We start from the raw sequence: 15909 nt of genomic DNA on the forward strand, positions 1-15909 counted from the left end.
ATGAGAATCACCTGGGATCTCAATATGATTCTGTAGTTTCAGGTGGGACCCTGGAACCTGCATATTCCCAAATATGCAGGTGATCGAGATCCAAGGAGGTTCACAGGCCATAATTAGAGAAACACTGTCCTTGGCCATACAACATCAACAAAGTCCAGCCATAGGATTTTCTTCTCCTAGTCATTACCAAAGTAGCTTTATTGAAACTTCAGTACACCTCAGAATAAGCCATGTGTATATTCTGGTTATTTGCCAGTTTATGAAATGGGTCCCAGAACAGAGCTGGGACACACCTGGTTTCCGGATGTTTCTGCTGCATCTATAGAAATCTTCACTAGATCATCACCCCAGGACAGAGTCAAATCAATTGGGTGACCTTTCCTTCTCTGAAATCCTAATCATCTATCCCCTAGGCCAGCTTATCTTATCAGCTACTGACCCAGTTAGCTTTCCTACTTCACAACAGGTTTCTAATGCTTTACGTCAGTGTGAGAGAAATGGCAAGTTGGGAAAATTTATGACATTGCATTCAGGAGGCAGTGGGGTAGAGCAATAGCTTTCAAACTAGATTCCGTCAATCCTCAGGACGCTGCAGAGGTGCAACAGGGAAAAGGGGCAGGGGAGAGAGAAAAGCCTGGGAGTTCTGAGCCCTTGATTAGAGCAGCTGTGCTCAATTCTGCTTCATATACAGAACCCGGATTTCTAGAAGAGTCACTCAAAAAGCTTTTCAGTGGGGAGAGTGGGAAGGGAAACTGGAAAGAGAGAAGTCACAAGAGCTGGATTCTAATCCCAACTCTTCAGTTAACTTGGTATGTGACTTTGGGCAAATTGCTTCATCTCTCTGGGCTTCGGTCTGCTTACCTGAAAAAAAATGAAAACATTGGAACCATTGACGCCTCTCTTAGTCTGCTAGGGCTGCCGTAAAAAATCCCACAGACCTGGTAGCTTGAACACAGAAGTTTACTTTCTCACAGTTTTGAAGGCTGGAAATCCAACATCAAGCTGTGACAGGTTCGATTTCTCCTGAGGCCCCTCTCCTTGGCTTGTAGATGGCCGCCTTCTTGCTGTGTCCTCAGATGGCTTTTTCTCTGAGCATGCGCACCTGGTATTTCTTCCTCCTATAAAGACATCAGTCATATTGGATTAGGATCCCACCTTGAAGATCTCATTTTATCTTAATTGTCCTCTTAAAGGCACTATCTCCAAATACAGTCACATAGGGGATTAGGGCTTCAATAATTACACTTTGGGAGACACAATTCGGTCCACAGCCTAAGGCTCCTTTCAGTAAACACCAGGGGTTGTTGAGCAGCAACTATATGCCAGGCTCTCCTCTGGGTGCTACGGACACGGTGTTTCTCGAAAATGCCTGTTGTCTGCAGCCATACCCACCTGAACATGCCCAATCTTGTCTGATCTCAGAAGCTAAGCAGGGTCAGGCCCAGTTACCACTTGGATAGGTGAAGTGGCCCTTGCACCTGAGGAGCTCACTGTCCAAAAGGTGAGCTCCATTAACGGATGACTGGGGCAAAACAGAGACCCAAAAAAGATAAGAATAGTTCAGGAAATGCCTCCCAGGGAAGCAACCTAAGATGAAATGATGAAATGTGAAACATGAACAGTTGTTCACCAGTTAGAAAACTGGAGGAAGGGCTTTTCCAGCAGAAGGAGCAAAGGCCCAGAGGTGGAGCAAAGGCCCAGAGGTAGAACACATCCAGGGGGCTGGAGTGCAGTCTGAGGTGGGAAACCCCAGAGGAGGGGCTGGAGCAGGGAGAGGCCACAGGAGGCCTCATTAGCTGTGCTATGCAGTCATGCATATTCAGTAGAAGGTATCACTGCTAAAAAGTTTTAAGCTGGGCCGGGCTTGGTGGCTCATGCCTGTAATCCCAGTACTTTGGGAGGCCAAGGCGGGTGGATCACTTGAGGTCAGGAGTTCAAGACCAGCCTGGCCAACATGATGAAACCCCATCTCTACTAAAAATACAAAAATTTGCTGGGTATGGTGGAGCACACCTGTAGTCCCAGCTACTTGGGAGTCTGAGGCAGGAGAATCAGTTGAACACAGGAGGCAGAGATTGTAATGAGCCAAGATTGTACCACTGCACTCCAGCCCAGGTGACAGAGACTCCATCTCAAAAAAAAAAAAAAAAAAAAAGTTTAAGCTGAAGAACAATCCGTTTATTTCTGCATTTTAGAAAGTCCCAAAATTCTAAAATTCTATTTAGCAGTCTCTGGCTTTCCATGACTGCTACGTCATTTGTGGCTAACCAGTGTCAGCCAGCCGGTGATGGCTGCTAAATGCCTTAATTCTTGGTTACTTCTCTCACAGGGCCGTGGTGTGTGTGCTTATGAGTGCATGTTCATTAGATCTTGGTTATAAATTGCCTCTGGACTCTGCAGTCCGCTTCCCTTTGGTCTAGAGAGGAAGCATACATCATACTCAAACGTCTTATTTCATTACAATAAACACCCATAAGGATAATTAGGACCAGGACTATTAAATTTGTTGGAATAAAGGCATGTAAAACTTCATGATCCTGAACTCTCTGCCTGCTAAAGATTCACTAAGACCATAGGTTCACATGCTGAGAAACGAAAGCCTCACAGCTTCCTGGAGGAGAGAACGCACTTAAGGTTTTAAAGAGCTGTACCTTCCCACAATATCACTGAAACTTACAGAGTAGTTAGAAGAAAGGGGAACATCAGTTGGGTTTTTATAGATAATTGTTAGTAATCTACTTATTAAATACACTGATTCTAGTGCTTTCTGAGAAATTTGCAAAAGACAATCCTTTTCTATTGTAAATTCCTTGCTAAAAGAGGATTAAATAAAGCATTAAATAAAGCAATTAGATGCACAAACACAGATATATCAATATACTTTGTTCAGGTAATATAATTAATAACAACATCTTCTCCCAACCCAGAAAACCTTTCCATAAAGGTAGTAGAAAAAGAAAAGGTGTATTACTGAATAAGAATTAAACCAGAATGGGATCCACATCACAGGCAATTTGCTAAGAGATTTCTGACAGAAAGACATCTCACCCCCCCTTTTTTTTTTTTTTTTTTGATACAGAGTCTTGCTCTGTTGCCCAGGCTAGAGTACAATGGCACCGTCTCGGCTCACTGCAACCTCCACCTCCCAGGCTCAAGCAATTCTCCTGCCTCAGCCTCCCCAGTAGCTGGGATTACAGGCACCCACCACCACGCCCCCGCTAATTTTTGTATTTATTAGAGACAGGGTTTCAACAGTTGGCCAGGCTGGTCTCAAACTCCTGACCTCAGGTGATCTGCCCGCCTCAGCCTCCCAAAGTGCTGAGATTACAAGTGTGAGCCACTGTGCCCAGCCAAAATCTCACCTTTTTATACAGCCAGTACCACCCATTACATAAAAGTTCTCAAGACACACAATAACTAGTCCTCAAGTAAGAGGACTTGGCAGCACCATTTATTACACATAGTGCATCCTAAATTCACCTGGTAATTGAGAGTGATTATCTGTTAATTAATTGGTTTTATACAAAGGGAAAATAAACTTCTCTTGTCTTTATGACAGGTAGTTTTACAACTGGAAGCAAGGCACCTACCAAAGTTAGGCTCCTGCCCTCACTCAGAAACTGGGAGAGAGGGGTACAATCTCCTCTGATGTTTACATTTCAAGATATGGCTTCCAGTTCCTTCAGAAAGACACTGATGGGCCACGAAGCTGGAAAGGGCCAGGCGCGGTGGTTCATGCCTGTAATCCCAGCACTCTGGGAGGCTGAGGTGGAGAACTGCTTGAGCTCAGGAGTTTGAGGCTGCAGTGGGCTGTCATCTTGACACTACACTCCAGCTTCGGTGACAGCATGAGACACTGTCTCTAAAAAAATATGATTGGCTAGGCACGATGGCTCACGCCTATAATCTCAGCACTTCGGGAGGCTGAGGCAGGCGGATCGCTTGAGCCCAGGAGTTCGAGACCAGCCTTGGCAACAAAACTCTGTCTCTACAAAAATACAAAAATTAGCCAGGCATGGTGGTATGCACCTGTAGTCCCAGCTACTTACGGGGCTGAGGTGGGAAGATCGCTTGAGCCCAGAAAGTCAAGGCTGCAGTGAGCTGTGATTTTGCCACTGCATTCCAGCCTTGGTGACAGAGCGCGACCCCATCTCATATATATATATACTGTCAATATTTATTGAGCTCTTTCTATGTGCCAGGTTTATACTTTCTGTTATAAACACCCTATAAGCATCATTTCAATCTTCGGGACGGGTTGGAAAGGAAGTACCCCAGCCTTTTGAATGGGGAAACTGAAGCACAGATATATAAAACATCTTCTCTAGAGTTACCCAGCTGGTAAGTTGTTGAATTAGGGTTGAAAGCCAGGGAGAATGGCTCCTGAACACACACATTTAACCACTGAACTATATGCCGCCGAGAAAATCAGGAAATATATTATCAAGGAAGGCCGATTGACTTCAAGATGATGTTTGGAGAAAGAACGCCTGTGGGACAGACCTCGTTGAGAGAGAGTACCTCTGGCAGGAAGGGAAGTAAGGACAGAATCAAGAAACAGGGAAATGATACAAAGCTGGTAGTCTTTCCACACAGGAAGGAGAGGAAGCTTAAAGGAACACGTATGAGGCTCAATATTATCATATCATCTCAATATGAACAGAGATGAATTTATTATTTTGAAAAGCCAACACTTTCAAAGTATTTCAAAGGACAGCACTTTCAGGAAAGTGCATGTCAGTCACTAAAGTAGGGACAGAACATTAGGATCACCACCTAATTTATTAATTTATTAGTTCTTTTTTTAGATGGAGTCTTACTCTGTCACCCAGGTTGGAGTGCAGTGGCGTGATCTCAACTCACTGCAACGTCCGCCTCCTGGGTTCAAGTGATTCTCCTGCCTCAGCCTCCCAAGTAGCTGGGATTACAGGCACCTGCCACCACACCTGGCTAATTTTTGGATTTTTAGTAAAGACAGGGTTTTACCATGTTGGCCACGCTAGTTTCGAACTCCTAACCTCAGGTGATTTGCCTGCCTTGGCCTCCCAAAGTGCTGGGATTACAGGCGTGAGCCACCGCCGTGCCTGGACGCCAATTTATTAGTTCTCGTCAAATGCACTAAGAGTCAAGGATGTTACACTGTCACCCTGCCATGGACCGTCTTTTGGGCTTCAATAGTAAAAGCCTTTCAACCTGTGTAAAATATGGAATGGCTTCATGCCAAAACTGGACAGTTAATATTATTAGGATTTATAAATCAGCAGCAACATTCTATTTTCAATGTGTCTGGGCAAGGCCTGCCAAGTAATTGTGCCTGTTTTCTTGCTTTTAATGTATTTCATAGTGTTCCTTAAGGGAAGGAGTGCAAGAAGAAGAGAAAGAGATGTTCATGAATGAATTGAAATCCTTCTTGTGAAATACTTACTTTCCAAAGAAAAAAACACATGAGAAAGTGTTGTGCCTTGTGTCAAAGTCTCATTGTCCACTGCATACAGAAATAGCACAGAAGTATCAAGGCCTGACTCTTAGGCCATTTTCTGGCCCTTCTCAGCGAAGATCTGCATAAGTAGCTAGAACAATTTTAGTAATTATCCTCCATCGTCTCCTGTGTTGAAATCGGTATGTCAGATCCAAAGGGAGATAGGAGGAGTCAGCTGTCCTGACTGTGGGGGCTCTAGAACCTAATTAAAAAGGTCAGATGGGAACAATGAGCAGAAACCAACCACAGGAGACATTTCAACATCTGTAAACACGTAGAAAATTCAGCCAAGTAGCATTTAGATAGCCTGGACAATGGGGCCATTATAAATGCTGCACTCATGAGCAGTGATTCAAATGACAGCTTTGAAAAGGATTTGCAAAGAGCCCTTTGGAAATGTAACATGGGCAACTCCAAGCCCATGACATGTTACAAGGACAAACCTGACTGAACAAAGATCCAAAGCAGCATTGAATGACTTATTTATTCATTCCTGCTCTGTACAAACCTGGGAGAATGTGACATCTTTTAAATTACCTCCCCTGATAGGCAACATCCATGGTGCATGTGAAATGTCAGCAAAGTTTTTAAAAGAGCAGAATGTTTCACAGGGTGGCAATTACACCACACTGATGCTTTCACCAAATTCTGCAAATTGTCCTCGTGTCTCACGGTCTTAAGACTAAAGGAGTGATGGCCACATCTGGAGAGGAAAATTCTGACTTATTTCCTTCCACTTACTCTCTTTACAAATCTGTTTGAAGAGCTAGTCCTTGCCAACCCTTCAGGTGGAAAACTCTTCATTGTGCATACTATCTAAGTAGTTGTAATAACATTCTAATTTTACTCCCCCAACAAAGTGTTTTTGTGATATTATGATCACCGCTCGTTATTATTATTCAGCCTAAGAGTCTGCAGAACTTATGCATGCCCTGGGGTTTCTGTTGTGTGGTGGTGTCATGCAGTAGGAAGAAAAAAAATACTCTGGTTGCAGTGTCTAAGTAAGTCAAATCCAAGCAAACGTTCCCAGCAGGCCTTCTGATGAGCAGCATGCACTCATGGGCAAGGCTGGGATTAGGGTGAGGCAAGCTAGGTACCTAGGGGGCAAGATTTTTTATTTGTTTGTTTGCTTGTTTTTTTGAGACAGCGTCTCGCTTTGTCATCCAGTCTGGAGTGCAGTGGTGCATTCATGGCTCACTGCAGCCTCGACCTCCTGGTCTCAAACGATCTTCCCACCTAAACCTCCCGAGTAGCTGGGAACACTGGTGTGCGCCATCACACCTGGCTAATTTTTTTTTTATTTTTTGTAGACACAGCATCTCCTTATGTTGCCCAGGCTGGTCTTGAACTCCTGGGTCAAGCGATCCTGCCACCTTAGCCTCACGAAGTGCTGGGATTACAAGCATGAGCCACTGCGACTGGCCCTGCAAGTTTTAAAGAAGTACTCACCTCACACTTGCATGACCCTGCAAGTGAGCTCTTTAAGTTTTATACCCTAGGCACTCACTTGCCTCACCCTATTCCAGGCCTGGCTCACTGGCTTCACACTTTCATTTTCCCACTTACTTCTCAGCTCCCTGCCCACCACAGATACTGTGGGTCAGAAGTACAGTCCCAGGGTTGACAATATTCAACAAAGAAGAAACCTTTAATGGTCAGGTGCAGTGGCTCATGCCTGTAATCCCAATACTTCAGGAGACCAAGGTGGGAGGATCACTTGAGTCCAGGAGTTTGAGACCAGCCTGGGAAACATAATGAGACCCCATCTCTACAAAAAAAAAAAATTAAAATTAGCTGGGCATGGTAACGCGTGCCTGTGGCCCTAGTTTTGTGGGAGGCTGAGGTGGGAGGATCATTTGAGCCTGGAGGTGGTAGAGGCTGCAGTGAGCTATGATCATGCCGCTGTAGTCAAGAAGCCTGAGTCACAGAGCAAGACCCTGTCTCAAAAAGAAGAAGAGGAAGAGGAGGAGGGAAAGGAGGAGGAGGAGGAGGACGAGGGGAGAGAGGAGGGAGAAGAAGAAGAGAGCTTTAGGAATGAAGGACTGACTAATCAATAGCGAGATTAGGCCGGGCGTGGTGGCTCACTCCTATAATCCCAGCACTTTGGGAGGCCGAGGTGGGTGGATCACCTTAGCTCAGGAGTTCGAGACCAGCCTGGCCAACATGGTGAAACCCCATCTGTACTAATAATAAAAAATTAGCTGGGCGTGGTAGTGCATGCCTGTAATCCCAGCTACTCGGGAAGCTGAGGCAAGAGAATCGCTTGAACCCGGGAGGCGGAGGTTGCAGTGAGCTGAGATCACGCCGCTGCACTCCAGCCTGGGCAACAGAGTGAGACTCTGTCTCAAGAAAAACAAAAAGAATGAGGTTATAGTGAGGGATCTAATGAGGGATTTGGCCATATGAAGGCCACGGGTGACCCGAGACCAGAGCAGATTCAAGAAGGGTTGTTGATGAATGACCTGTTAGGGTCAGGCCCCAGGCTGTGGGCCCAGATGATGAAGGAGAAAGAGAAAGTTTTGTTAAACTGGCCGCAAATGTTCCCTTCCTGTAAGAGAGCTCAGGATCTTCCCAGGGAGACATCTGCCCTGCCGGAGCCTTCCTTCTCCCCTCTTCCTCCCGCAGGTGTGGGTGTCACTACCCTGGGGTCTGATCTAAAGTCCTTCCAACACTCACTGCTCCCTTCCCAGCCCACTGAGAACAGGTCTCACCCTGACTGGGATGCAGCCTTAGATACATGTACTTCCTTCTTGGCAATCTTACTTTTCCTTCATCCTGTGATGTCATAAAGTCAAACCAGTCAGCTTAGCACCAAGGAGAGAGAAACAGGGAGTCTCTGGTTCATGGATGCCAACAAATGATTCACACCAAAGCAGGCTTTTCTATTATGAAATTAGGAGTGTACTTACTTGAGAACCTCAAGAAAATGAAGACTACCCTCCTGACCCCTTTTTCCCCTGCCCCACACACACATAGATGGCCCTCTGTGGTCTCCCTATTCATCCCTCCAGTTATACTTTTTTTTTTTTTTTTTTTGAGACAGAGTCTTGCTCTGTCACCCAGGCTGGAGTGCAGTGGTGTGATCTCAGTTCACTGCAACCTCTGCCTGCCGGGTTCAAGTGATTCTTCTGCCTCAGCCTCCCGAGTAGCTTGAGACTACAGGTGCCTGCCACCATGCCTGGCTAATTTTTGTATTTTTAGTAGAGATGGGTTTTCACCATATTGACCAGGCTGGTCTTGAACTCCTGACCTCAGGTGATCCACCGCTTTGGCCTCCCAAAGTGCTGGGGTTGCAGGCATGAGCCACAGTGCCCAGCCAATTTTTTTATGGCCACATAGTATTCCATGGTGTATATGTACCACATTTTCTTTATCCAGTCCACTACTGATGGGCCCCTAGGTTGATCCCATGTCTTTGCTATTGTTAATAGTGCTGCAACGAACATATGAATGCATGTGTCTTTTTGGTAGAAGGATTTATTTTCCTTTGGGCATATAGCCACTAATGGGATTGCTGGGTTGAATGATAGTTCTGTTTTAAGTTCTTGGAGAAATTTCCAAACTGCTTTCCACAGTGGTTGATTGTTTTGCTTTTAATAATATCTAAAGAAAGTATTCCTTTCCGTAGGGCTTCTGCCAGCATGACTCAATCTCAGATAATCATTATAGACTAATCATCATTATGACATGATCATATTTAAATTATCCTCTGTGTAGTCTGGGTCCATTAAAGTAACCGTGAGTTCTCTTGCTGAGAGAAGTTCATTAAGATCATAATGTGGATACAATTTTTTTAAGTGTGTTGAAAAACAAGGGGGAACATACCAAAAACAACAACAGAATTATCCAGAGGATTTTCTAGCACACATTCAGAAACCATATCTTATCCTGTGTTTTAAAGTGCTCTGTGATGCAAATCCTCGGCTGGGCACGGTGGCTGATGCCTATAATCCCAGCACTTTGGGATGCCAAGGCAGGTGGATCACTTGAGGTCAGGAGTTCGAGACCAGCCTGGCCAACATGGTAAAACCCTGTCTCTACTAAAAATACAAAAATCAGCCAGGTGTGGTGGCACATGCCTGTAATCCCAGCTACTAGGGAGGCTGAGGCAGGAGAATTGCTTGAACCTGGGAGGCAGAGGTTGCAGTAAACCAACATCATGCCACTGCACTCTGGCCTGGGTGACAGAGTGAGACTCCATCTCAAAAGTAAATAAAAATAAAAACAAATAAATGAAAAATAAAGTGCTCTGTGATGCAAAGCCTAACAGGCTGTTTCCTTTTGGCCCAAATATGCCACACCGTGACCAGCTAGGTGTATTTACCCAACTTCCCAATATATAAGATACCCTTAACCCCTGGTTCACAGTGACAAAAATCTATGAAAATCATTCAAAGAATAGGGTTAATCATACTGTTTGAGGTCTAGCTGTGTTGATACAGGATCAGTCCCTAATCTATTGGAGAAAAGGAAAAGTAATTATCCCCTGAGAATTCATCCAAAAGAAACAAAATTTTTTGTGTGTGACAGGGAGGGTCTTACTCTGTCACCCAGACTGGAGTGCAGTGGCGCGATCTTGGCTCACCACACGACTCGACCTCCCGGGCTCAAGCGATCCTCCCACGTCAGCCCCTTGAGTAGCTGGAACTACAGGCGCACCACCACACTTGGCTAATTTCTGTATGTTTCATAGAGATGGGGTTTCACTATGATGACTACAAGCTGATTTCAAACTTCTGAGCTCAAAAGATCCTCCCGCCTCAGCTTCCCAAAATTCTGGGATTACAAGTGTGAGCCATAACACCCAGCCAAGAAATATTTTAAAATATAAATAGATCTTTATATAAAAGATATTCATATTTATAATAATAAATCAGAAACCTACCTATATGTCTGACAATAGTGAAACAATTGCAAATGGAATATTGAGCACAGAGTGGAAAGGAATGAGAATGAGGCAGAATATTACGCAGCCACTGAAAATTCATGCTGATGGTGGGGCACAGTAGGGCACACCTGTCATCCCAACACTCTGGGAGGCTGGGGAAGGTGGATCACTTCAGCTCAGGAGTTCGAGATCAGCCTGGGCAATATGGTGAAACCCTGTCTCTATATTATAAATTAAGTAAATAAATAAATAAAAGAAACTTATGCTGATAACATGGACAGTGGAAATTTAGAAAATTGTCTTTAATGTAATGTTAAAATGTTTAAAGTATCATCTATGCTGTAATTGCAATTGTATAAAATAATTGCACATTTAGATCAGGAATGGAAAGAAATATAGGAAGAAAACAGTTGTGTCCAAGTGATTGAATTGTGGGTGACTAATCTTTATAATAATTTCTTTTGTAGCTGCTATAATGTTGAGTTCAAATAAATAAAACTTGGAAAGAAAAGGAAAACACTCAAGTGACACATTTTTCCATGCTAAGCAGAAAAGTCAGTGATAGTTGGGAACGGTCCACATTTTTCCTTGCTCTTTCAAAGCAGCCTCTAATCTTGACCCAGATGGAGGGAATACACATGTTCTTCTTGCTGGGAAGACTGTACTGTGGGTTGAATGGAACAGAAATCTCAAACTTTCCAGTATTGTTTGGTAACAAATGCAAAATGCATTTGAACCATTCATTGGTATAGTTTTTCCATGACAAATATTATGCACAAAAATCTTGCAGACAGAAAATGATGTATTTTTCTCTCCCCCCACCCTTTTTCTCTCTCTTCCCTCCAATTTCTGCAGTTCTGCTAAGCCAATATTCTCTAGAATGAGCACAAAACAAATCGAATAACAGCTAAACAAATCGAATAACAGCTTTTGTACATCAACATCAAGAAGGAATACGCCTGAGATCAGAGTATATAGATGAATTTGAACAAGAATGGAACATTCACTTGTCAACGCACTTTCTAAATCTAGATCAGCAGAGATGGGAGTGATTTTCTGGAAAGAGATGTGATCATGGATTAAACACCAGCTCATTGGAAACTCATTGGATGAGATCAGAAAACATTCATGAAAAATCATATTCAGGAAATACATTAAGGAAGAGGAATATAAATGCTCTAGAGTTAACATGTAAAATATATACGTACTGAGGTTTGTAAACTGTCCTTTTTAAATCAAACTGAAAACAAAAAGCTTTAACCTTTCAACAGAATTTTTAAAAAGGCAGTTAGTTCTAAATTATTCCTATCTCAATAGCCAAGAGGCTGATCAAGCATCATTTATTGAGGAAGCATCTTAGAAAATGCCTCTGAATGTTTTCATAGGAGCCGTGACCTTTGGTTCTTCATCTCTACCATTCATTTACTTCACTGTGTAATTAGTTACAACCACTCAGTTAAGAGACGTAACACTTCAAACTTTTTACCAAGTCTGTGTTCTGTTTAATCTGTCCATACAAGTTATTACTGAGAAAGTGTTTATGCCATATACTATTACTCCATCAAGCTGTATATTACAGGAAGTACATCTTTACATCATAGCTTCCCAAGCAACATAGATTTCCCTATCTTTCAGGAAACAGCATCAAGGAACTCTGAAAAATGTAGAAAAAGTTCATTTTCACCTCGGAAGCTCATGTGTAATATTATAGGCTGCTATCAAATAAACACTTTTTTTCTAATTCTCCCTAGTATATGCATAGGAATTTAATATACTTTATAAATAAGTATCTAAAATATCTCCTATTTTTTTCCTATTTCTTTGCCATACATGCTATCAGAAATCCATGTCTTCTATTTCCCTTACTGACAGGCACTAATTTTTATTTTTTTTTAAATCATTCCATTAAACGTATTTCTAAATAATAGTAAGTGGTACTAACAAAATAAATAATAATTTAATAGCCTTAGAAGTAAATGACTATATACTTATACAGGTTGAAAAAAACTTGGTAGGAGTAAGTTACCTTTTTGTTTACTAATGTTAGTTTCAAAAATACTCAGATTCATTTTAGTTGGCTGACATCTGGAAGTAGTTAACAACTAACCAGTTGACTTCAACAATCTTTTGCTCCCAGGCTTCCCCCATCATCACCCTCACCACATATCCTGCTAATATCCAACAACAAAGAAATATTTAATATTGAAATAGCCCATTGCCTGAGAATGAACACAAGCTAAAATGTACATGCAAGGGTACTTAATGGAAGCCAAACCATGTTCTATACCTGAGCAGAAAACATGGACATGTAGAATGCTTTTATTCATATATTCAAAATTAAGAACAAATCAGTATATATCACTAGAACATCAGATGGAGGATAACACAAGAAGTGATACAGATCAGGGGTCACTTCTCTTACCCTCTCTCTGTTAGCACCCCCTTCCTATTTTAGCCAATGTTTCTGGTACAGGCCATCTTTTCACCATGAATGGCATTATGTTTCAAATGGCTGAAAACATATTATGGGTATCCTCAAAGGAGTAAAACCCAATTCACAGAGATGTGGCTTTCCTAAAGAACCAAATTAAGGGAATACTTAGTATCTACAACTAAAGTATTAGTCATTCTGAGGATTATTTGTTGCTTTAAGTATTAGCCCCCTACTGCATCCATAACACCCTACTTACTAAATTTAATTACACACAACTTTTCAAGAGTTCATATTTTATTTGAAGGGAGGTACCTGTCTACTTTATCTACAATAAAAACAAAAGGTATTGGCTTTCTCTAATCCATGCAAACTACAAATTCCATCGGGAGTCCTACATCACTAACAGTGGTGTGAACAAAACTAAGAAAGTACTTCCTATCCACATGTGAATGTTTTAAAAAAGTTTTTGCCATAAAACCTAAGTGTAATTTAGCATACCACAGTGCTCTGAAGATGCGTCATTGACGATGTACCATTTGTATATAGGTAATACACATGTAAATCACTAATTGTTAATTAAATATAAGAAGTAGGTTTTTATCTTTTTAAAAAACAAAAACAAAAAAAGTGACTCCCTTTCTCATTCTGTTCTGTTGTACTGCGTCCAAAAGTTGTGTGTAATTTTTTTAAGGTCCAAGAAATGTAAAGAAATTTGTTGGAATATCTGAATTTCTGTAAAAAAATAAAAATAAAAATAAGATTTTGTTACTTAAAAGAATTTTTGGTGGTGTGGTACATATTTGGTGCATTCACTGTCTTTGTCCAGTGATCTGATGACAGCTGATGGTTCCACTGAAGTACCTATCTCAGAAAATCTCCTTGCTGTTGGATTCCATATCTGTCAACAGCAGGACTCTCATGTAGAAGGCATGGTTAACATCTCCAAAGCCTCTTCTAGCCAAATGTAGGAATATCTCCAGCTAATTCTCCATACACTCAGTGGAATGAAATTGATAACTAAATAAATAGCTGGACTACTCAAGTAAAACTCGACCTCCAATATCCAATTGGATAACCAACCGTTCCTCGCACATGAGCAACCCTTCATACTGGGTATATGAAGCAACAACACTTCATACTGGGTATATGTTGTCTGAGTGGGTTCCAATCCCTGATCCTTGGTTTACTATATGACTCTGAACAAATCTAAGCCTCAGTGTCCTCATTGGTAAAATAGATATAAATAATATTACTCAGCTCCATAGCATTGTTGTAAGGATATAAACTATACTGGTGTGCTTGACAGGTAGGTGATATTCAGTGAATGTTCATTCCTTCCCCTCCTACTATATGCAAGACACTGAAGGAAGAAAAGAAACCTGAAACAAAGTCTCTGCTCTGAAGATCCTGAAGACAATTAGAGTGACATTTATGAGCAGGGATTAAAAATTCAAATACATACAAGGGCCAATAAATTCACAAAGCAAGCTCAGCTGGGGAGATAATAGGGCGTAGTGGGAACTGGCCTGGCACAGTGGCCTGTAATCCCAGCACTTGGGCAGGCTGAGGCAGATGGATCACTTGAGTCTAGGAGTTTGAGACCAGCCTAGGCAATATAGTGAGATCCCTTCTCTGAAAATAAAAAATAAAAAAAAAAAAACAATTTTTTTAAATAAAATAAAATAAATTTTTAAAAGGAAGTAGTGGGAACTGTGGAGCACTGATGAGCCTAGGTCCTGTCTAAAGGGAGTAAGTAGTCAACGCTCAGCTCTAATGATTCAACAAATATGTATTGAGTTCCTACTATGTGCCAAGAACTGTTCTAAACTCTGAGAAGATAGTGGTGAATCACACAAAACCCTGCTTTCCTTTCATAGGTCTTATGTTCTAGTAGGGGAAGACAGACAATAGACTGGAAAATGTCAGCTAATAATAGATGCCCTAAAGAGAATTAAAACAGGGTGATTGACAGAGAAATGGAGAGAGGAGTCAGGTAAGGCCTCCATGAAAAGGTGGCATTTAGAGTGAGACCTGAACAAACATTTAAAAGCCAAATGTGAAAAAAGCAGAAGGCATGCCAGACCGGGAACGGCAAGGTGGCAGAGTGGGGAGCCACGTGGACTAAGCTAGGACCCAGCTCTGGGCTTTGTAGGCCGGGATAGTTTGTACATTTTAAGTGTGAGAAAAAGCCACTGGAGGATCTTAAGCAGAAGAGTGATGTAAACTATTTCACATTTCTAAAAGATTACTTTTGGTTTCTGCATCTAGCAGTATAAACTAGATACTCTAAAAAGCCTTTCTTTTCTTTTTTTTTTTTTAAAGACAGAGTCTGGCTCTGTCACCCAGGCTGGAGTGCAGTGGGGTGATCTTGGCTAACTGCAACCTCCGCACCACCATGCCCAGCTAATTTTTGTATTTTTAGTAGAGACGGGGTTTCACCATGTTGGCCAGGCTGGTCTTGAACTCCTGGCCTCATTATCCACCCACCTTGGCCTCCCATAGTGCTGGGATTACAGGAGTGAGCCATTGAGCCTAGCCTCTAAAAAGCCTTTCTTATGCCATACTATTAAATCTTAGATAAATTAAAATGTTTATTTTTAACACACAGCTTAGATTACAAGAAAGTAAGGGAAATTCCAAAAGCATTTCAAAAAAGAAGTGAAGTGAGTTGAAAACTAAGTGTGAAACGTAAGTAAAGGCAAAAACTGGGCTTGCCTGAAGGTAAATCTTTATAACAAAGTAGGGAATGGAAGATTAAGCGTTGGGCCACTGGAAGTAGGTGAGTTAAATTTGACATTCACATCCTAAAGCAGGATGCTTGAAGATGGCTACATCCTAGGCAAGAGTGGTCTAGGAAAAATCCTCATGCTAGTAAAAGAAATCTCTCAAGAACACCATCTCCACACTGGTTCTAGATGGAAAAATAATAATAATAATGACTCCTTGAAATTTATCATATGCCTGCCCCCGTCAAGTATGGAATTCAGTCTTACACTCTCCATATGGTCAAAGAAACCCCAACCAAGAAATTAAAGAGCTTTTTAGGGCCCCTGGTACCAGGCAGACACAAGCATATGTCGTCTAGAGGAAAGCATCTCTCACATAGCT

At 42.0% G+C, this 15909-nt stretch overlaps 1 protein-coding gene across 1 annotated transcript in view; it reads left to right on the forward strand.

Annotated features, from left to right (window-relative positions):
• LHFPL3 (LHFPL tetraspan subfamily member 3) overlaps positions 1–13576 on the forward strand; it is a 596736-nt gene extending 583160 nt beyond the window's left edge. The window contains exon 3 of the mRNA XM_003268160.4: positions 11223–13576. Within this exon, the coding sequence (XP_003268208.1) occupies positions 11223–11251 (29 nt within the window). The 3' untranslated portion in view covers positions 11252–13576. The remainder of the gene's footprint in view (positions 1–11222) is intronic.
• The last annotated feature ends 2333 nt before the right edge of the window (positions 13577–15909 follow it).

The sequence above is a fragment of the Nomascus leucogenys genome, chromosome 13 (genome assembly GCF_006542625.1).
Source record: "Nomascus leucogenys isolate Asia chromosome 13, Asia_NLE_v1, whole genome shotgun sequence".
In the NCBI taxonomy this organism is placed as follows: Eukaryota; Metazoa; Chordata; class Mammalia; order Primates; family Hylobatidae; genus Nomascus; species Nomascus leucogenys.